Source organism: Homalodisca vitripennis, chromosome 5 (genome assembly GCF_021130785.1).
Source record: "Homalodisca vitripennis isolate AUS2020 chromosome 5, UT_GWSS_2.1, whole genome shotgun sequence".
Classification (NCBI taxonomy): domain Eukaryota; kingdom Metazoa; phylum Arthropoda; class Insecta; order Hemiptera; family Cicadellidae; genus Homalodisca; species Homalodisca vitripennis.
The window spans coordinates 62,581,205-62,606,228 of NC_060211.1; the positions used below are offsets into that span (position 1 = coordinate 62,581,205).

The 25,024-nt window shown below is 32.2% G+C and overlaps 1 protein-coding gene across 2 annotated transcripts; it reads left to right on the forward strand.

Moving 5' to 3' along the window:
- Nucleotides 1-24,213, forward strand: LOC124362297 (androgen-dependent TFPI-regulating protein-like). Of its 2 annotated transcripts, none has more exons than XM_046816674.1 (6): nt 1-158; nt 4,761-4,934; nt 7,478-7,615; nt 9,377-9,594; nt 20,223-20,374; nt 22,835-24,213. In XM_046816674.1, exons 2-6 carry the CDS (start codon nt 4,761-4,763, stop codon nt 22,885-22,887), a joined length of 735 nt encoding a protein of 244 aa, XP_046672630.1. In that variant the 5' UTR covers nt 1-158; the 3' UTR covers nt 22,888-24,213. The 2 variants fall into 2 exon arrangements, with proteins under 2 accessions (XP_046672630.1, XP_046672629.1); XM_046816673.1 differs by lacking the exon at nt 1-158 and adding an exon at nt 4,593-4,624.
- Nucleotides 24,214-25,024: the final 811 nt, after the last annotated feature.

The window sequence follows — 25,024 nt, forward strand, 5'->3', positions numbered from 1 at the left end:
CTTTACCCCCTCCACTCACGTCTGAACTGAAGCGCTGTAGTGAATCGATACGCTAGCAACTGTCCAGTCACTACCGCATAACCTACTTTCCTCTTCCGTTCTCCAGGAGCGGTATTTCTCTGCCGCAGAGGAGTCGGACAAGTTTGGAATTATCCAAGGTTAGTACCAATAGAATATGTAAATTGAAATTTATGAACTCGGCAATTCATAATTCTACAGGTCTGTGTTGCTTATATTAATCTTATGTTTATAATTAATTAAAAACGCCTGTACTGTTCTAAATATTATAATTTTCTCTTACAATTACCAACTTGCAAGTATGTATATAAATAATGTTTAGGAAAAATATTTAACTATTTCATAATTATGCAAAACTTGTAAAGGTGATTTTTTATAATTGGGGAAAGACGTTTTGTTATTACTGTAAAGTCATGGGTGAAATAACTGATGGATGGTAAATTACGAAAATGATGGATAGCGTATGTGATCTTGTAAATATTTAGGTTGACCTATAGAATAATATTAATTAAAAGGCCAATTGTGATAAGACACATAGTTTTTCTTGGTATCAAACCACATAGGTTTTGAACTGACTGTACTAATTATAATTAATGTAATTGGCGTTGATGAGTATCAGCTCGATGCAGGCTATGTGTACTTCTCCAGGGACGACAAGTGAATGTAGAAATATAAAAGTCGCATTGTGATTTAATCTTATCACGTCATATGATATTCTAAATATCTGACTGGCTTCCTTGTAGTTAGGAGTGATTGCAGTACTGTATTGTGACATTAATGTTGTACATCATATCAAATTATAATAACTTTGAGGAATCTGTTTATATAAACTATAATAAGTATGGATAATTATTATTCTCATAATTTTGGTTTATTATGTCTTCTGTAAGACATCCTTAGGAGTGTTCCATGACAATATCTTGTGGTCATATGGACAAACATAAATATTGAATAAATCTTACGAACCTCAACTGTTTTGAAGTTGTAGTACAATATCTCTATATGAATAACAATTCAGCATTTTCTTATTTAAATGAAACAACTTATTTAGTCATTAAATAATTAATTAGTAACGTAAGGAACAATATTGGTTTGAATACAACTATTAAGGACTAGCCGTAACGTATTTAAAACAACTTCAATACATTATATTGTTGTGGTTTGAGGCTAAAATGGTGTTCCAGGAAATCTGGCAGAAAGACAAAAGTAATAAGATTTTTTAGGAGATTGCTAATTTTCTTATGACAGTTTAAAAATCTGACCCACGTTTGAAAAAGACATGTCAAACAATCCAAAAGATATGAAAGAAAGGGATTGTTGCGGTAATTATTATAAAATGGAATGCAAATACAAATTTGCAATAACATTTCAGTTGGTCAGGTCCATAGATAGAAGAGGTGAAATGTTAGGATAACTAGAAACTACAATAAATAAATTACACACAAACACACAGACAAATTTAAATTTATACTGTAATGTTGTCATGTAATTTTAAATATCACTAGCACTGGTCAAAATGATGTTAAATGTACTTTGTTTTGGGGAATAAAAATTATATGAACTTTAATTACATATAGTAGTTTATATATAAACAATATAATTATGGTTTCAATGTTATCTTTTCCAATGCATGTATGCTAATTAACCCACAACTGTGGTCCTGCAGTAGGTATATTATAAATAGTTGCAGAATGAAAACTGTTTAAAAATAATGTTTTAATGTCAATTAATAAACCCTAAAAACTTTTAAATTAATAATAATCAGGTAACATTCATTGCTGTGAAATATTAGAATCCATAATGAATCGATTCCATGAGTACAATATTGAAACTTTTAAGCACTTGTAGCTCTATTAAATAGAGTATATAAAAGTTCAAGAAAACAATATTTTAGTTTTAAAGGTAGCTAAATCAACATTTGTTGAGAAGAATGCATATACCTTTTTTAACATTATAACTCAGGCTTCTGAAAAATTTTACTATCATCATACAGTACCATACTATACCGTACATGTTGTACATATATATGATGTAATATGTTACTCTATGCTACTGTTATTCGTGTTTTTCTTGTCAAAGTTAATTGAGAACTTCCGAAATGGTGGGTAATGTTTGTAGAGAATTAATACTCTTTTCATTTTAAATAATTAAATTTGGTTTAAAGTTACATATTTATGGTTTTCTTTTGTAATCTTATAGTGCATTTCGTTGTAATGGATTAGAAAACCTAATCTATTGAAATACTTCCTATTCCTACGATAATAGTTAGCAACTAAGTAGTAAATGAGAAAGTATGTTATCTTTTACGGTATGTTTTATCTGTCTGTGACAGTGGCGTGTATAGAAAATAATTTGGATGAGGGCTGACCCACTGTGTTGCTTAGGAGGTATAAAATACCCTAATAAATAGATGCTCGGGAATTTTCTCCCAGGACATTGTTGAGCTTTAAGAACTCATAAATTTGTTATAGCTTAAAACAAACTACTGGGTGCATTTTTTATGTTCTTCTTTCAAAATATTGGGGAGGGGGGCTAGAGCCCCCTTATATAGACCAGGGCTGTACTCAGACAGGTTTAAATTTTACCAGGAATAGTGTTGTCGGACGAAGTAGCTCAATCTAATCACTGTAACACTAACATATGCTAAATTTGTAATACTGTTCATTACAATTTCGAAGAAACTGTGATAATAACTTTTAAAATAATAATCTTACTTTTGATTTAACAATATCAGTCGTGTTTATTTATAAAAAAAGTAAAAAAGTAAAGATGTCTTACTTTACCAGGCGATGTCTTATTTATATTGTGCATTCAAGTGGTAAGTCAATAATAGTTACTGCAATCAAACAACAAACAAATACTTCAACATTTTTGTCTGGTTTGACACAATGAAACATACCTGGAATGTCGATACAAAAGACAAATTATCTTTAACTGAGAATAAAAATCAAATTAAAAGCAAGTCTTTTAAAGATTTTTCTCACAGTTATTAATATCTAAAATTAATTTCAATAGGACAACTAACTGACTACATATTAATCATTTTAAGAGTTCAAAAAATTAATTTAAAGCAATGGTTAAATTAGTTTAATTAATAATATTTTTTCTGTGCTCATTTTTAGCAACATATATTGAATCTTAATATAATTAACAAAATAATAAGATGTTGTCAATGGAACAACGGGAGGGGGGAATGAAGCTGTGTGACGGGGGCGTGGTGGCAGGACATGATAGGGCCTGCCAAAACATTGTACAGCCCTGTATGGTCTGTGATAACATATCAGGAATGTATATAAAACCCAGTCACTTGTGCAGTTCTATTAAATAGATCAGAGTGTATTTTATAATTTGCAATACTCTGTTGTTTTATATTTAATATTAATTGAATACTTAAATGTAGTTTTCGTACTCTGTGATTTCTGTCAAAACTTTCATTATCACAAATATATTTCTTGAAGTAAATGTGACAAAACATTCAAAATCTAGTTACACTTGCTAACGGGTTTTGAAATTTGTTCTGAATAAACAAACCTTTTTTTTAAATACAGTGGAACCTCGATATATCAAACCTCAATATAGTGAATTCTTTGATAAATCAAAGTCTTGTCATTCCCCTTGAATGTGCAATTTATTTCAATGATAATGTTTAATGTGAATAACCTAAAAATATTGAATTTTTGCCCTTAATTTTGACTACTGTTAACCTCTATGTATCAATGTTTCAGCTAATCAGCTCAACAAACCGAAGTACCGTATTTTTCATGTCGAGACTTGAAACCCTCTACACTGATATTCCTTTGTTTTCTGTTGTTGCCAGTGATAAATCACCACTCCACTATCAATTTCATTTAGAAGTTACCATGATTCAGCAAATTTAAATTTATGTACAATACTTGTTATAATTCCTTATTACACATTTCCCATTGTGGACTTCTAATTGAAGTCTAACCTTGATATAATGAATAACAAAACAAAATTTGTAAACCTGTATATATCAAAGTCTGCTCCAAACAGCCTTGATGTATTAAAACTCATTATATTAAAACACTCGATGTGTAAAATTTTGTATTTTCCCTTGAGGTTCGATATATCAAGGTTCCATTGTAGTTATAAATGTGTTTATAAAACTATCTTGTAAACAGAATCTGTTTAAATAGTTTTTTTATGTGCCAACCATACTATTTTGTTATAATTTCAACACGTACAAAAAATTAAAAAGACATGACATTACATAAGAAAGAAGGGAGTAGTGTGAATCCAGTCAAGTACTTTAATTTCAGTGAATTTAGTTCGTAGACAAAGACTTTTCTTGAGAAACACAAAAAATGGGCAGCATTATAAAAACAGCCATATATTTTAGGGGCTGCACACAAAGTGTTAAATATTCCTCTACTTTACTAAGTTTTCAGGTTTTACACGATGTGAGTGAAACATACATTAAAAAATAAGTAAATAAACTTGAAAAAGAAGTTAATAAAGGATAAGATAATAAATGACAAATTGATAACAAGAATCACAGCTACACTCTAGATAAGCATAATATTGTTTAAACATTCATATCATTTTGTCACTATCTTTACAGTAGTAGCTTTTCTGTTGGAACATGGTACTGAACACTGTCTAAATAATATGTCGATGCAATATGTCAATGCTATTTTAAAGCAACTTTGTTCAACTTAATATCAATTTTTTATCGTGCTAAAAATTTTTTTATACATATATAACATGTTATGATATTTCAGATGAACAACCTGGCCAGACAGGTGTTCCATGTCGGAGTGGCAGCGTACTACATGGTTGTCACCCACTGGATGAAGGAAAACATGCTCAAACACACTAAAGAAGATGATATCCATGATCCTGTTGTAAAAACAATGAAACGGTTCTCACTGCGATATCTCACCAACTGGACATTTGTGAGTAAATGATCTCAGTGGTGTAACTAGGGAAAGATGAGAGGGATAAACAACCCCAACCCTTAACAATGCTAAAAATATACATATAACAGCCATCCAACTTGTTTGAAATACAGCATTTAAATGTTTAACTTTGAACTAGGCCCACCTGATTTATTTAATTTCAGATATATTCCATACCCCTCGGCATGGTCTATTCTTTCAAGATTCAAGAAGCGTTATCATTAAATACAAGTGTACAATAGACATTATCATGAACATAGTAAACATGTATTATTATACTAATAAAAATTATATTACAATAAAATTATTTTCCTTTAAGTGGTTCACTTATTTGTGGTCTGAAGATAAACATTATTCATGTGTTCAAAATTTAAATTTAATGAAATAAAATGCATAATTTATCAAGTAAAAATACACAAAACAGTAAGATAAAAATCAACTAAGTATCAGCAGTGTTAGTAAAAAGCTACAACATTAACACTTAAAATTTAAACAATTAAAATTACCACTTATACAACATTAATAACTAAAACGCAAAGTTAAAAACAGATACAATATTTGTTTTAAATATAAAAGTTTTAGTTAAAACATTAAGGTGCTTGTATCACAGTTAAAAAACTCATTAATGGTGTATAAGATAAATTTTCTTTTAAGCACAAGTATCCATGCACTATCAGGTAACTTAAAATTGAACCTCCATAAAGTAGTGACATTTTTAAAATGTCATAAGTTTTACAGGAATTAAATTTAACATATATTTGGTCCTTGTGTTACAGTTATGGACATCATGATACATCTCGTACTCATTCAGATTTTCTTTAACTGTTACTAAACAATAATATATATATTGATGTTACATTCATTATTAGGAACTCTTTAAAAATTGATCTATAAGATACCCTACCTTTCAAATTCTTCATTAACCGTAAAGCTTGATTTTGCCTTAGGAAAATTTTGTGGGCTCCATTACTATTACCCCACAAAATTATTTGATATGACAGAAGTGAGTGAAAAAAGGCAAAATATGATGTTAATAACATATCTCTAAAGTATTTACATTATAAACTTAACCTACGTAATATTGTAAGTAACCCTAGATAGCTTCGTATATAAACTACTTGTGTGAGTATCCTAACTAAGCCTGACATCCAAATGAAACGCCAACAACGTAACGGAGTTACTTCTATTTGTTACAGCAGAGCTTACACTAAAATAAGCTGGAGGTTGAATCTTTAATCAGATTCATCCTCTAAACCCAAGTCCTAGTTATGCCACTGAATGAACTAATATTATTTTAGTGTTAGCTGCAGTTAATGAATTATTGATCATATCAGTATTATTTTACATCTATATTGTTTTTATTTTACAATAAAAAGTCTTTTATTTTACAATTTAAAACAAGGTTAAATGTTGTAATTTATTCATTTATAGTTTTACTATCACTACTAAGGGAAATATGCAGTTGCATATGATAACTGGCATTAATGTGAACAGCAAAATGATAATATTAATAAATTGATTTTATGCTATTGACTTCACTAGTAGCTTCTAGTTGATTAGCTTTTATTGCATGTCATGCTGTTGTTACTATACCCAAATAAAAAAAGGATTGCTACTACCAGCAGTATGATTTCTACTGTTGTAAACTAAGAAATCTGGATGTTTCATGCCAAATTATATAACACAATGCGCATAAGAGTACTATTTTAGATTCGATAAACAATTGAACACAATAGAAAACTATATTATACCAAATGTTAGTCCTTGCAGTAACATTTTTCATGTTATTAACCCCTTGAGTTCTAATGTCACACTGCTTAACATTATCTACATGTTCCTCACAGTCTACATGAAATTCAGGCACTATAAGGGTTATAATACTAAGACACAAACAAGTTTATGTTCAAGCAGTTAGTTTTTGTCGTTAAAAATAAGCATTCATGAATGCAGCCCAGAGAACCACCAGTTTAGAGGAGAAAACAACCTGCCTCTATCTTCTGAGTTTTCCAGTTTACATCAAGTCAAAACTAGTGGGTAACTTATAACCACGTAGACTCCGATAGGACGTTTTGGAAGGTCCCTATAGAATTTTGTTTGTTAAATATTAAAGAAAAAATGCAGAACAGATTTTTTGTGTTTGTACTTTAGTTTTTGAGTCTGCACCTGTATTGTAACTGCATAATCAATTATAACAAATAGTTGGGCATAAATCATGTACTCTAGCCTGAATATCATGACCATAGAGTTAGAACTTATGATTTTCATCTTTATTGTTTTGGCATGAATTTAGAACAAAATTTAGACATCTTTATTTAAGAAGAATATTATATATTTCTCTTTTATTTTAATTTAGTTATAGGTGGAGCACAATGCAATGTATTAAAAAGTAAATAACTTCTTGATATTACAGACTATTGTAACATTAAGATTTTGTATAATTTAGCTTACAAATAAAGACTTTTTGAACGAAGAGATTTTACCCCGATTAGTTTTTTTATTTTAGATGTATAGTAGATGAGATTTGTATTCTAATGTTTCAGACGTTACAAACAACGTATTTCTATATTGCTCTTGGAGGAGAAATTCTGGCTCTGTTTAAAGGAAGAGAAAAGATCAAAGAGAGAATAAACCAATTCAAGAATTACTTCTTCACTGTCCTTGTGGCCCCAATGGCCTTGGTAAGGTTGTTTCACGTCTCATTACTTTTATAACATGTTAATAATTAGACACATTATTCAAGGCTAAAGGCATAAGGTGAATACTATTTTAAACAGTCAAAACAATATTGATTATTTTGTGGAACTTTGAAGTGTTTATCAAAGTTCAATCACAAAACTAAGATTTAATCTATGTCTTCCACAGTCTGTTACTAAACAAGGATTATACTGTTAGTAAACAAAGATCGTATCTCACTCAGATAATTTCTACTTTTCCAACCTACCAAAACCACCAGTGAATATTTTAGTAACATTTATTAGCAAATTCCATTTAAGACTATTAGCCAATATTAGCTAATATGCAAACCATTAATGGGCATAATGCTAATACTGAAGATCAAACTATAATTTAAAATCTATTTCAAAGTTACATCTCAGGTAAATAATACAAACTATTAGTGTAGAATTGTTGTATTGGGATATCAGTTATTAAAAATGTATTACTAATTTACATCAGCATATATCCTTCAACGAGAACTATTCCCCATTAGCAAGTGACCAAGTATCAATTCATTAATGATAACAAGTAGACCAGAGATAGTAACAAACTAGTTTCGTCCAAGGTCATCTAGTAGATAGAGGCTAGGAATACATGGTGACCTTCTTTACATTAATAACAAAAATATTAACAGAAATCTACCTTTTGCGGCAATTTGCAATGAGAATGTGTACAAAACATATTAACCCTTAAAGCGCTAATTTAAATTACTGTCAAACGCTAAGAAATAAAAAAATATTTTTTTAAATATTTCCCAATGCTAATTTTTGTTTCATATTCCTTGGTATTATCTTTTTAAGAAAAAATAATAAACATGTAATATTACATATTTTTGAAAATTTTATACGAACGAAAACATTTGAAATTTTTAATAAACTGCATTGCAGGATAATGTACATAGGAACACTATTTGACAGATTACATTACATTTATACAGGTTATTTATAATGAGTAAATTGTAACTGAAGTTTCTGTATAATTAGTATCAACCCGAGTAGATACCGTTAAAACGTCCACCAACGGTGACAAAGCGTTTTGTCTAGTCCCGACAGTCGAAAGGAACATCGACCTGCTCTCTTACGGAAGTTTTAACAACTAATTCTTCGCCATTTCAAAAGTAAAGCTTTTGCGTTTGTAGACGTTATCCGCGTTTAAAGCATCGGCAGTTCCGCGTCTATAGGCGTTAAAAATTTAAAAATTTGTATAGGACTACTAAATGACTATATCTAGTTAAGGAATTGCAAAGAAAATCAATCTAGATGAACCCAAACTTTAAAATCCTGACAATAGAATTAAATTTACTACTGGCGATTTATATTACATATTTTGGTTCGCTTTGATTCGAAGAACAAATTCCCATTTATTACCAGAGAGTTTGTATAAGAACGCTGTATAGTTTGTATTGAAACACGAAAATCTTAATTTTATTTCAAGAATAATACATTTTTTATTCACAAATAGATTATTGTTTACACGCATGTTTAAGAATTAAAAGTAAAAACTACAGAAAGCATAAAATATAATACCTGTAATGTCAGCATTTGACATTATTTCACTATTTTAAATACGACATTAAGTGTCTTCTCTCGAGTACATGAACATTTTATAACTGAATAAAGTTTATAACTTAGTAATAAGTTAATACAAACTCAAATCATCATTAAATGTCAACTTGTTTACTTAAGAAGTTAGATATGTATGAAAAGAAAAAAAATTATTTTTAGGTGGTCTCAATAGTCTTCTGGAGTGTGTGGTTTGTGGACAGAGAACTGATATTCCCAATAGTTATGGACAAATTCCTTCCACCATGGATAAACCATTCTCTGCACACAACTACGTCTGTGATAGTGCTTCTAGAAATGTATATGTGTTTCCACAAGTATCCTGCGTTCAAGCCCGCTTTATTGGGAATAACCTTATATCTGCTGCTGTATTCATTTTGGTAAGTAATGGAGCTCAACTTCAATTCCATGTTTGACTGATATTTTATTGGTCAAATAGCAATTGTCATCTACCAAAAGTATTATGCTCAACAAACTATACTCTGTTCAAATTTGCATTAGACTACATATTTATCTGTCATTGTCTCACCTAGTTAGCTCTTGGCTGGTTCTACTGTATATGTATATCTGTGCGAAAGTTATTGGGTTTGCTGATAAACTGTTTGTCAATTTATGACTAGGAAGCCTAGTATTTTCCAACTCTCCAGTTCCCGTTCTCATGAACCCTATCGGTTGTATTACAGTGATGGAGGGAATGAGAATCATTACATAAAATTGAGCTGCAATGCAGGGAAACATCATATTCAGGGGAAGAATCATAGGTTTGAGCTTTCCAACCATGTATGAATAATTAAATCCTCAGTCAGGGGTATTCTACTTATAAATTTAAATTAAATATGATTGTACATTTCAATAATTATCAGGTTTCAAAGCTGAAATAAAAACCACAAAAGTTATTGATTTAAGAATGATTATCAATTGCATTGATTACACTTCCACCCAACCATATGACCAAACAAAATTTGTCAATTCAGACATTGAGAAAATTGGTAACTTTGTTTGGAAAGACCGGCATTTAAATACCAGAGCTATGTCTGAGTTAAAAGGAATTGACAAGGGAAGTGTTAGACAGATTCTTCATGAAAGTTTCAAGATGAACAAAGTGTGTTCAAAAATGGTTCCAAAGTGTCTCACACATTGTGACAGGTCAAATTACGACATTTGAATATTCACGGGGAATTGGCAGACTGTGACGTCAGTGAATCACATGTTGTCGGAATTGAGATTTATTTAATTAATAACGGAGAAATATATTAAACTTTATACGGGAACAAATTTTAATTAATTAAAATGAGTTATACATAACCAAAATTCGTGTTTTACAAAAGTACTAAATAAAATTACGCAGAAAAGCCAATTGTGGGATAAAATGACTTGCGTATTGATGACGTTAGAAAGCACATGTTGCTAAAAATTTAAATAAAAAAGCTTTAGAAAAATAATAAAAGAAAATAGAAAGACTTAAATTGATCAATTATAGTGAACGTGATAAATTTTGACAATTATAAGAAAAAAATCAAATTATATTTAATCGTGAAGATGCTGATTTGAACGGGAGAGGGGGATGAACATTGTGTGAACCGGTATGCGTAGTTTTTATACAGAGAATCCTTCTTCTTTGTCTGGACTTGAAGCAGTAAGGACGTCTACTCGTATAGATGAAATTTGAAACTGTACAATAGTGCATTGAAGTTGTAATTAGGGATGGGATGTTGTGTTAGTGAACAAAAATCAAAGCAAAGTGAGTAGAATTAGACAGTATAATATAAAATAAATTGACGTCAAAGTCATTTGCTTTGTCTTTCATTGAGTATCCCATCTACAAAGAAATGTGGTAAGTAAGATAATAAGCTTTAAATTAAAGAATATTACTTTCAAAACTTATTTGATTCAAAGTGATTGGTAAGAACAGTGAATATTTTGTGAACTTTATTATGATATAAACAATCATATTGATCAGAACTTTCAGAAGAGTAGTATTAAGTTTGAACCATTATTCAACCTACTTAAAAAACCTGAGATAATATAGACCCAGTGCTAGTGATATATAACGTGTAGCCTACTTTCATTAATACAAACTACACTTTCAACAACACCACAGACATTGAAGTTTGATCGTTATTTAAATATCAACTTGGAACAATATGAATTAGCCAACACGAAGCAAGTCGCACAACCAATGAGGGGCAGCACACTTTGAATACCGATTGTGAGAAAATTGGGACAACAAACGGGGGCCTGGAACGTAGCAAAATCGTACAGCCAACTGGGGACTGGACCGTAGCAGAAGGGCGACCAAAGTGGATCGTAGCAGAATAGGCACAGCAACGTGGGGACCGTAGCAACATAAAATTAAAGAATGCTGAAGAATGATTTGTTCTGCCATCCTAGAAAACTTAGAAAATTATCCTACCTTCTTAGGAAACGTTACTACTTATGAATCGTGTTTGTTACATATGATCCCAAAATGAAACGTGAATGGATGAATTGTAAATCCCTTGGTTCTCCATGGCAAAAAAAAAAAAAATCAGGGATGACAAAGTTAACCCTGCAACTGGCTTTAAGCGATTATCGACGCATTAACTACAGTTTCAAAATGGCACTAAGCTATTTTCGACGCATTAACTATGTCGTGATATGATCTCTCACAGCAAGTCTATTTTTACTTTGTTTGAAGTAAAACATACGTAAATCTAAAGATAAAGATTCAAGGTTTCATATTATACCATAAAACGCTCTATAGTTAAGTTAAATCTCTTTCATTATAAAATTCTAAACTTGGATGTTCACATTTCCGATTGCCATTTGTTTGCGTAATTTCCGAACACGCTAAAATTACCGTATGTTTGTAAAAAATTCCCTATCGTGAGTTTACGTTCTACACGATCGTAAATGTCGTCATTGAAAACAGTGTATTCTTGGCTTTCAGAAACATCTTTTCAATAGCCAGTAGGAAAATTAATGTTTATAAAATAAGCGTTTGAAAAGCTCGTGTTTTGTAAAATCCCAAAATGCCTAATGCGTCGAAAATAGCTTCATTAAATTTTGTTATTTTTGTTACTTTATCGTTGTTTGGAAATAGTGAAAATCATATCAAAACAAAGAAGAAGAATTGCTCTAAGCAACAGTATAATAGACAACGAAGACTATGAACTAGTATTTTATTTTTGTTCTGTTGCGCAATCACCGACTCAGCCAGTAGAGAAGAATAACGCATCGCATGGTTGCCATGTTGATTTCTTTGTTGTTATCATACGCCATTGCCGGTATTAGTGTATTGCTTGCTATTCATTAGGATATTTTTAGACATTTCGTTATTTAGTGTGTATAAATAAAAGTTTGTTTATCGTTTTTTTTTTTTTTTAATTAGTGAAGTGAAAAATGTAGAGGTTAGGTTAAGTTTTAGGGAATAGGTTGGATTTTTGTGAAACTGAAAATAAGCCTATGTTCACGTAGGTTCAGTGTTTTATAATTTTGTAGACAATTTAATTTTAATTATAATTAAATTTTGATTTGAATTTATGCAAAGGTATTTATTATAAAAGTGAAAAAGTTTTTTTTTTACTTTTTCTGAAGGTATTAGCGTTTTATTTCTATGGCCATCGCTTGTTTTATTTTTTTAACAAAAAAATAATATAAATAAAAATACATTGTTGTACATTTTTGTAAACTTCAATAAATGTACTATCTTTATAAATAATATTTGGATGAAAAGAAAATTGTTAGCTAAAAAAGTTAGGCATTTATTTCACAATTTTGACTTTTGTAAAAATTAAAAAAAAGTTTGTTGCCATATAAAAATATCTTATACAATGTAAACTTCTATAAATGTCATATTTTTCTCTTCTAAATATATTTATCTCTTAGAAAAAAATATTTGTTCATCCAATAAATTCCAAAATGTCAAAATGGTATACATAATAGTGCTATACAAACTTTTTTCAGATTTTGTAGTTTTTATAGATATATTGTTCAAAAGTACCAATAAACTTCTTTTACCTAAATATTTTTTTTGTAATTTGTAATTGAGGTATATAAGCAAACTTTTGTATATTTTAGAATTATTCTAAAAACTTTCATATTACCTGAGAGGGTGCTATACATTTTGAGAAACATTTATTCTTTACTAATATTTTTACGTTAATCTGTAAAAAAATAAAAATACATTAAATGATTCAACCTTTAATATTTTTTTGGGAAACTGCATTTATTTCTAAAGACATTGATGTTTTTAAAATGTTTTTATCTTAAAAAATAGATGAGCAGTGATTAAAATACAAAACCCTTACAAAATCACCAAAAAGTGCCTGCCATTTTGGGAAAAATGATGGCCAGTTCCAGGGTTAAAGGGAATGACAATTTTTTTTATATGAAAGGAATTGTACATATTGATTGGGTACCAGAGGGGCAAACAGTGGATCAGCATTGCTGAATTACCGCCCTGATTACCCTATGTGATATGTGACACACAGTAGAAAATGGATCCTCTTGGATCCTCCACCAGGACAATGACCCCCCTTCCCTCCCGCTCATAATACTTGGTTAGTCAAAACGTGATTGCAAAACTTGGCCCCTTGTGATTTTTTTTATTCTTCATAGTCAAGTCAGCTTTGAAAGGAATGAGATTTGAGACTGTTGAAGTAGTAAAAGAAAATGTGACAGAAGTCATGAATAGAATTACGATAAATTATCTGCAGCATTGCGCATAGTGGAATATTTGCTTAGAGCAGCGTAGAGACTAATTTGGGGTGAACATTGAATGGAATAATATCTAATTGTAAATATCATCTTTTTACAGCCTTAGTTCGGGTTTTTTCTAGCAGCACTTCTAATTAAGATATTCTGAGAGACAGCTGATATTCATGTCAGATAAGAAAGTAAATAATTTATTAGGAAACTATATATATTTATTGATTCCCTTATATACGAGGGCTGTTTTTTTTTCAACTTCCGATGTGATATAAAAATAAAAACTAGGGAGAGTAATTAAATAAATTTATTATCAAAAGTTAGGTACATTATTAGTTACTTTTCAACATAATCGCCATTTAAATTGAGGCATTTTTCATACCTGGGTACAAGCTTCTTAATACCTTCTTCATAGAAGTTTGCCGCCAGTGATTTGAGATGGGTCTTCACGGCGTCTCGCAGCGCGTCGTCTGTTCGGAAGCTCTGCCCTCCTAGCATCTTCTTCAGTTCCGGGAAAAGGTGATAGTCACTCGGCGCTAAGTCAGGACTATACGCCGGATGGTCAAAAACATCCCATTTAAAACCGTCAAGAAGACGCTTTGTCAAAGCAGCACTGTGAGGACGGGCGTTGTCATGAATGAGCACTACTCCCGATGTGAGCATTCCTCTCCTTTTGTTCTGGATAGCTCTCCGCAAACGTTGTAACGTACCGCAGTATCCTTCCGCATTGATTGTGGTACCTGGCTCTAAAAACTCAACAAGCAATACACCTTTTTGATCCCAAAACACTGTGGCCATAATCTTTTTGTTGTTGAAAGTTTTTTTGAATTTTTTGGGTTTGTTTGGAGAGTTTGAATGCATCCATTGTTGGGACTGCTGTTTCGTTTCTGGGGTGTCGTACAGAACCCATGTCTCATCTCCTGTCACGATTTTGATCAAAAAATCTTCGCCATCAGCTTCATAGCGGTTCAGAAAAGACGTTGCTGACGCCATTCGCCGAGCTTTGTGGTCATCAGACAACATCTTCGGCACCCATCGCGCACAAAGTTTTTTGTAGCCTAACTTTTCAGTTACGATAGAGTATAGGGCTGACCTTGAAATCTCAGGAAACTGATTGGATAGCTCCGTAATCGTAAACCTTCGATTGCTTCTTACACTTTGGTCAACTCGATCAACGAGGTCTTCGTTTGCGACCGACTTTCGTCCTTGGCCCCCTTCATCATGAATGTCAACTCGTCCATCTTTAAATTTCCTACACCAATCACGCACTGCACTGTCACACATAAAGCTTTCACCGTATACTCGTTCCATTCTACGGTGAATTTCTGCTGCAGATAACCCTTCAGCTTGCAAGAAACGAATGACACTTCTCAACTCACACTTGGCGGGAGATTCTATCATGGTAGCCATGTTTATGTGTCCCTAGATAAATTGGAAATGGCGTCGGCCGTCTGAAATTGAGTGAGGTTGTAGTGGGAGAGGTGCGCAGTCGACTGCCGCGCATTGCTGGCCGATACCGCTCGCCCAGCCATCTAGCGGCACGATCGGAAGTTGAAAAAAAAAACAGCCCTCGTATCTCAACCTACTACGAGGGTCGTCCATAAAGTAACCGCCGTTTGGGCGGGGCGCGATAAGTAGTAGGGGTAGCGCCGCCATTCTCACATCGGTGTGCGCAGCCGTTCAGTACACTTCTAGCTGTGCAAGGGAGAGCATCGTGCGATCGCACGTTCTTTTGGTACAATGTAAAAACATGAGCGCTGTGATAGAAAATCCCGCCACGTGTGAAGTGCGTGGTGTAATAAGATTTCTGTGGTCGAAAAGTTACACAGCAGCTGAAATTCATCGTGAATTGAGTGCGGTGTATGGCCCAAACATTATGAGCGAAGGTGTAGTCCGTCAATGCAATGGGGTCATACCGCTTCGCCAAGCAAGCCGAAGAAAGCTCGCCAATCTTTTTCAGCGAGAAAATTGATGGCTACAGTTTTTTGGGATGCTAAGGGCATCTTGCTCGTTGAATTTATGGAGCGTGGTATGACCATTACAGCTGCAGCTTACTGTGAAACCTTAAAACGGCTACGACGAGCATAGGCGTAGCGTGACCTAATAATTTTGGGGGGGCACGGGGTCTCCGGGGGGGGGGGGTGGTCCCGTGGAAACTTTTTTGAAAACTACCACTTAAGAACTAAAGTAAAGTATATGTGTATTTTTGTTAAAACATTGGTTTTAATCAATTTTTACTATATTGATGGATTGTAAAAAGACTCAATTTCAAATTATACAAGTTTATTCTATTCTAGACATAACTGCAAGGACATTTATAACACAAAAACAAATTTGTGTACAAGACAAAGTTTTAAGGTGAACAGAACTACAGTAATGGTTTTCAACGAACCAATTTTTGTTACTTCTAATGAAGCATTAGCCTCCTATCGGCTAGATTTGAAAATCTGTCAACTAACAGATCTAGTTTTTTATCTTTCATGTATTCAGACGTCAATTCTTGCTCAATAGACATCAGGGCAAACCCACTTAAGCGGTCTTCTGTCATGGTGCTTCGAAGAAATGTCTTCAGCCTTCGTAGTGTAGAAAACGATCTTTCTGCGCTTGCTGTTGTGATAGGCCACGAAAGTGATATTTCTAGTAGCTGCCAAACATCTGGTGCACTGGCTTGAAGATCATTCTCAATAAAAAAAAAATCAGCCAACTCTTGGAACGTTATTCTTTGTGGTTGCTTTGTCTGTTTTGACAAAATTGTTCTTTGCATAACAGTGAAAAAACTTAAGATGTACAGAGAAACTTAAAGACAAGTTATAAAAACTTTTTGGATTGCCATAACAGCGTTGTTGTCAATTTCGGTCCAATTAAATAGTAACTGGGCAATGCAGTTGATTTTATCATAATCGTTCTTGGAAAAAAACGAGATTGCAGGTTTACAAATTACTGTGTCTAAAGCAGCAAAGTAAATGCCAGTCTTGAACATCTGTTCAGGTTCAGGTTCAGGTGATTTGATGAAATGCAGCATCTGAAGAGCTACTACTAGCTTCAAGTTTTTTCGGAATCTTCCGTTTGCGTGGTAGTGAAGGCCTTTCAACTGACAAAACCTTTCATACCATATTTGTTACACTGTTCTTCTGACTCATTTCCACATCTGAATAAAGCCATCATCATTTCTGTCCAGTTTTAAACAGTCAATGACTGATTCAACTTTTGCAAAAACCTTAGAAATGTCAAGAGATTCACTCTGCAGTTCTTTGGAGAGTATATCAGTCTGACTCAAAACGCTGTGCAATAGTTTTAAACTGAATACAAATTCAAATGTGCTGATTTGTTTGGCTAGACCATCAGCTTCGGCTGCAATTTTACGATTTGATACATCGTTTGCAATAACTTCCAAAGTTTTCGTACACTTCAGGGAGCTGCTCTAGAATTACATGGATTGCTTTGTGTCAAACTGTCCATCTAGTTCGAGACAAGCTCACCAGTCTTTTCATTTTTGTTTCTCCGCTTTGCTTACATATTGATTCAAATATTGAAAACCTGTTAGCTGATGCATTAATTAAGTTATACAGGTGATTTACTATGGATAAGCAATTCCGAAGCTGTCTTATTTCTTCACAAAAATCTCTGAACAGCCAGATCAAGCAAATTGGGCATGGCAGTGTGTGTACAAAGCTTTAGGCTCTTCTTCTTGGAACCTTGAGGCAACACCTTTTGAATTTGCCGCTCATGTTACTAGCTCCATCATATGCCTGGCCGTGCATTTTATTTAAGCTTATACCCAAACTGCTGCAGATACTGTTTAATAGTGTGATGTAAATTTTCACCAGTAGTGTCTGACACATCAACGAAGCCCAAAAACCTTTTCATTTGATTTTAATGTGTCCATCTATTTTAGTAATGTATCGAATGCAAATGCTAAGCTGTTCACGGGTTGAAATATCCGTAGTTTCATCACAAATAATTGAGTAGTGCCAAAGCCTCACTCACCTCTTGGACAATTTGTTGAAGCATTTCACTTTTTATGCAATCTATTATCTCATTTTGTACCTGGGCACTTTTGTATGAATGGACTGGGGATTTCATTAATGTTTGGATTCCTTCCTCCATTTGAGTAGATCTCAGTTGTAGCAGTTCTATAAAGTTCCCCCTGTTAAATGAAGCAGTACTCTCATCATGTCCTCTTAAGGCAAGATTCTGTTTTCCAAGGAAATAGGATGTTTTCAATTATGAATTTTAAATACCTCCTATTCATCCTCAACCATTTTAGTATGTGCCGAGGACAACGAATCTGCTACCGTGCTTCCTGCTTTTCTATACTCATTGAGAAACTGTTTAGATTTTTGATGCATTTCACTATTCTCATGTTTCCTGAATTTTTCCAAAGCTTTCTTCCAATTGTTCATGCCCAGTTTAGTGAATGACTCCCTCCCCGCGACCAGACTTATGTTTGACAAAATAGTCGGCATGGGTAAACAAAATGCAGCGTCTTTAATGGGGCTATATTCGACCCAATTAAATTCACTGTACCAGGATTCTTTGAACTGCCTCGATTTGGATTGAATCTTGCTTACCTTAAAACAATCAACAGGCTGAAAAGCTCCTTTTGCAATATCTGCACTTTGTACTCCCAATGAAGGATCTCTACTTTCGCCCTGGATTGTAGCATCACGATCTGGGCGTAAACAAGATGGCGATTCATCACCAACGCTACCTCCAGTGCTACTTCCCGCTAAATGTCTATCTTCATTTACACTTTCACTTGAATTTCCAAGTTTTTTTAAAGAATGTTTAGTACAGAGGACTGTTTCTTAGACATGATAACAAACGGAATATCCGCAAAAATTACACAAACAATAGCAGCTCAGCTAGTAACAATAAGCTTATTGAAACGAATAATAAAACGTGGCGACCACCTACACAACACAACACACGCGCACTGAGCTGGTATGATATCCCTCCGCCAGGCGTCGTCAATGCTCGGAGGCCCTCGGCCGGCGTCGGCTGGGCTCGGGTGCATTCGATCGGCTGCTCCAGCTCGGGCGCAACCGGCCAGAGTCGGCTCACCGGCACTTGTAAATTTTGTTGTAACACGCGCATACTTTACACACACAGAATCAAATTAGATGCATACAGAAAAATAGACTAATGGGGGATCTATATTAGTTATTCATTCGTAACTTTTTAGTGTATACATATACGTAATTTAAAGATAATTTATATTATTTTTTTCTTTTTTTGCATAATGTTGGGGGGGGCACGTGCCCCCCCCGTGCCCCCCCGGCCCGACGCCACTGACGACGAGCAATTCAAAACAAGCGTTGTGGTCTTCTGACATCTGGTGTTGTGTTTGTCCATGACAACGCCCGCCCTCATACAGCTCAAAGAACGACAGAACTTTTGAAAAAGTTCAAATGGGACGTTTTTGACCATCCCCCCTACAGCCCGGATTTGGCTTCCAGTGATTTCCATCTTTTCCCGTACATGAAGCGGTGGCTTGCATCTCAGAGGTTTGCGAGTGATGAAGAGCTTCAAAACGCTGTAACATGTTGGCTACGTTCTCAGGCGGCAGATTTTTTTAAAGACGGAATTTAAAAAACTGTTAAAAGATATGATAAGTGCTTGAATTTGTATGGTGAATATGTAGAAAAGTAGAGAAAAGCTGCAGTTTTAACATTTATATAATAAAATTTTTGTATCTCAACTAGTTTATTTTTTATTTCAAAACGGAGGTTACTTTGTGGACGACCCTCGTATATATAGACATAGCTTATGTACTTTTATAAGTAGATGTTGAGGATTTATGATATTAGAAGAAGTCATTTTTTTAGTACAGTTTCTAGGTAATCATTTTACTCATTTAAAAAAATGTTGGTTAACAATTTTTTAAATCCTGTATATTTAATAATTATGTTGTAATATTAAAAAAAAGATAAGGTCACCCTATCTACTACCTAAGTAATGAAATAAGAGTTGACATGGGCATGTAGTCACTTATAGTTTGTTGTAACCTTTTTTTGAGTGAAGTATAATTTGTACTATTGATTAACACGATGAAGCAGGGAGAAATTTAAATAAGTTTTAGTGGCAAATAATTTTTTTACATATTGGTGCAAATCTTTAGACATCGTAGAATAGATGTAGTAGTAAATTATTCATAATATGTACAGACTTATTTTTTAGAGCAGATTCAGTATGTTTATATCTGTTTTGATTGCACACAGGGATTCAAAGTTATTAAACCATATTGACTAAACTTAGAAGGTTTCTGGCTATTTCAGATCATCAAATAATGAAATAATTAAACTATGGTTTGTTTCAGTTTACTGGGAACTTACTATCAGAGTGGTATCTGGTTGTATCCAATATTCAAAATGCTGAATTGGACCCTGAGAGTAGTAATCTGCCTAGCCACTTACATTTTAGCCGTGGCGCTGTATGGGGCAGGCTACTTCTTGAACAAAGTGCTTTGGGGTAAGCGAGTGGTTTACTCAACACTTCTGTAACTGTAGCATAATCAGAGGCACTGTTTATTAATAGCAATAGTTATCCCACAAGGTATCAAAGTTCACTTTTCCATATAAACTTCAATATTTTGTTTATCTTTTAAATTCATTAATTTATTTATGGCTATTCATCTCTTGTTACTGGATTCATACATGTGAATTAGTTAATAGTTGACTTTCACTAACTCATTTTTCTGGGAGCTTTCTTATATCCTTCTCGTAAGTTTCCAATATAATTAAAAATAATATATATTATAAATTCTGTGGATTGTGCTCAATGTTTTTTTTGTAGGTAATACCAAAATCACAATGGTGGTTTTACAATTCACTAATTTAAGTTTATAACAAATCTCCAAGTATATATCAACATAATTCCAGCTCAAGTAAAAAAATTATAAAATTTAACCTAGAAAGTTTTCAACTACCTTCTGCATGAAATTACAAATTAAAATCCTTTCTTTATGTGTTTAATACACTTGTTTAATGGAGAATTTGGAATTTTTGTCTTATACAACTTTATTCTTTCATTATTTAAAAATTATTTTTAGTGTAGTTTTTTATTAAATGAGAGACTTTTCCTTATTTGTACTTGGCATCTACCAAATTGATTATTAGAAATAAAATATTGTACGGTTAATTCTTTGCTCATATGGTTGTTTTAATTATAATGGTATTTTAATACAGTGGAACTTAAATAATGCAAGCTTCCTCAAGGAATCTGTAAAACATTCTAATGATGCACAAATTTTGGTCATACAAACATCTTAAAAGATTCAGAATAGAATAGACATAGTACATTTCTATAACAAAAACATTAACATTAGAATCATCACTCTATTAATATACTGTAACAAAATATGTAAATTCTTATGCAATAAGAAAAGTATTTCCTAAGTCACATGCTTTCACTTTTCACAGATGCATCATGATCATGAAGGCTAAACATATACAGTGGGGGGTTGGGGTATGTTAAAGTGGCAGGGAGGTGGGACACTGACAGTTAGAGCTGTTACGCAAAGTACAAAGATATTTAGTTCACTCACATTGCTGAATTCGTGGAAACCAAACAGACACAATTATTATTAGCATGACAGGGATGCATGGTGCTTTTATGTAATGGCTTGTGCAGCTGTGCGTACAACTGTAGTTCGTTAGCTACAGTATCATTGCAATGTTGTCTTGTTTACTTTTATACATTCTAGCACAGAAATGTCAAATAAATAAAATTAAAATTAAAATTTATAAGTAAATAAATTTGTATTTATTTTTAAAATATGTTTTTATTGGACATGAAAACTTCTAATTATTCAAGACAAAATTTGAATTATTCACCCCAATTCAAAATTACACATAGTACAAAATGTCAAGGAACTGGAGGAAGGGTTTGATCTACAACAGTTTTTTGTACTAAAAAATGTAATTTATGTTCTACTGTATACTATTACATATTACCACAATTCTTTACAAAAAACTTTTTATCAATGAACTAAACTTACTATATTTCTTCTTTGATTAGCTTTTCTTGTAGCATTTCTTACTTTTAATCACACCTACTAGCAATTATTCTGATAGTAATTTTGTTGTGTCTTATATTGAATTAATTTAATTCCTTATTTATTTTTAATAATTTGTGACAAGTAAGTATATGTGGTATTTTCATAATTTTTCAACAGTGTTTAACTTTTAGAATTGTTAAGTGGTCATTTAATTTAGGCTCATCTCATTAGTTTTGTTTATTATGCTCTATTTATTAGTTTTGGTTCATTATTATGTGCAAGTATTGCTTATTCGATGGCATTACAATATTAATTACAAATTATGTATTGCAATAGAGAATTCTAATGCCACCTATACAAACCTATACAATTCTGATAAACAAATTTGGGGATACATTTATCATTTGTATCAAAGATTTCAACCAGACTAGAGGATAAAAGATGATGAGGAAAATAGTAATGGATTGGAATTAGTGTAAAATGAAAATTGATACCAGAATCACAATTTAACAATTAAAATTTAACATTGCATTTAATGTAGCATACATATTTTTATAAAGCTAACTCATAAAAGTTTTAAATATTAATTTTAAATTTTGGGAGGATATTTATGAAACATTAATGTGTATGTACAGTACTGTGTAACTACCTAATATGTCATGAAAGAGTTAAATGAATTGTTTGAAGTTTTTGATAATTCATGTGCACAACTTCAGAAGGCTCTGATCTTAAAGATTAGACTTTTTATTTTACAAATCCATTTTGCTTGTTGAATACTTAAATTTAAAAATGGTTTTTGAGAGTTTTGTTATTGGAAAAATGTGAATGCTCTAGTTTCTAGTAACGTGTTTACAGAAGTATCAGTAATGACCAAATCACTTTAACTGAATGTTTAATCTAAAAGTTAATAGTTTAATTCTTAATTGTTTTAGATGAAAAACTGTTAGTGAAGAAAGCACCAAGGAAGAAGCACAAAAAGCACTGACATGACAGGATTTAGGGGCAATACAACTTAACAAATTAATGTCTGAAGTACAGCACAGAAGATGAGGAGAGCATCAGACTTCTTGCTCTTTTCTTGGGTCCATGTACTCTCCAGGTTCAAGAGGACATTCTGATTTTTGTTGGAAGAGGACACTCTGATTTTTGTTGGAACCCTCAGCATTCCATAGCATATCACCTTGCTCTCCTTGCTAAGATAGCCTTATAATAAATCAGCTTATTTCTTGTAAAATTAATTTAATAAATAATTATTATATTACGAAGCTGATATTTTAACAGATTTTACATTGAAATTCCATTTTATTTGTTACTACGAGATTATTGTACTTATGTGTTTAAAAATCTCATATTGTTAATATATACATAATTATTAACAGTACATTAAATTATTAAAATACAAGAGTTATTCCTCAAAATTAATTTTTAATTGCAGTTTTTTTAAATTAGTGAAATAAATTCATTTGTTATTCGAAAGGATTAAAATTTTAAATTATTAAGAAATTTTTAGCACTACTTACATAGTGTCTTTTAGAAATGGAAGATAATTAACTAACTCTATTCCAAATATTCAATAATTTTAAATGTTTAGTAATAATGTGCATGTTTCAAGCTAGACATTTAATAGTGCTGAAAACATTATTCCAAATACCTTTATGGATGAAGTATTTGTAGGCAAAATGTCAGAGTACAATGATAAATCCTAAATAAGTCACTCATGTGCCTTCAAAATTATTTATTTAAATTATCTATGCAGCAGAAAATCTATTGAAATATTATTTATGAGAAAGGAAAACTGTGTAATATTGACATATCTGGAAAGTTAATAACACTGTTGTTTTTCATATAAATTTAGCAATATATGTAATATATTCATCTATTTGTTCTAATTTTTATTCCTTTTTTATTTGTTGTCTTGGTTGGATTTTCAAAGTTTTATTCCAAAACAGATAGGTTAAACATTGTACTTAATTCATACTGTCCAAAAAATGAGTTTTGTGTTTCAAATAATTATTTAAAAAACTTTGATTTATTTACTTATTTTTATTGTGATATATTTACTTGTACATTTACTATTCCACTGTTATTATTTTAAATATTTTTATGGCACTTGTGATTATTATTGTTCAATATATGATTATGTAATATGTAATTCAATAGTTATCATCTTAGCTTAAAGAGTTTGTCATTTATTTAAAAAATCCTGAAAATTCCAAAGTACAATATTTGTTCCATAATCCCTACATGATAGTAATTGTTGTTAGCTATGTGATACTTTTATAATGTACAAATAAAATACACTTGTTACTAAGTTTTATTGTAATTATTACTTTCCAAACTAATTAAAAATCTAACATCAAAAAATTGTATGTTAGATTTTTATTAAAAAAAAAAAAACATTTATTAGTTATTACTTTCTTTTGTAAAAGTACCACTATCCACTAGTAACACTGCTTTTAGTTACATTAGTTACAAAAAGAAGAAAACAAGAATTTTAGGATTACAAGCACAAATATTGAAGTACAAGAAAATTCCACTAATCTGCATCCTATAGTCGGTACGCTTGGTATCCGACATGCTTTTGGCAAATTCTAAATTTTCTTGAATAATGTAAAACAATCATGTAATATGCAACAATATATTTTCTGTTCATGTTGAACACAGTATTTAGGTGGGTTTGGAGAAGAGGCTAGGCATCACAGGTGATATCGATTAGACTCGAGTCATGTGACTGACTATGGCCGTAGACTGTCAGCCTGTGTAACCAGTTGAACTCTCGTATTTTCGTATCAATTCAATTGAAGCTAGTAATAGCAGGTAAATTTCACAGTTAATGTGCTCAGCACAGGTTTGTGATGGAAGTACGACTCTAAACAACTTACGTCTCGCTACTGCCATCAGGCAAGCAATATCTAGAGTCTGGCAGTGGCAGCAAGGTACGGAAGTGTGATGAACCGTAATGAACGCGCCCTCGACCTTGACCATGTTCTACTGAATTATTGTGATGCATAGACTACGCACTGTAAATGGACCATTAAACAATATTTTTCTTATAGATCCACATATAACGATGATTACCTCAAGGTTATATTTGAATAATAAAAACGTGTTTTACTGTGATT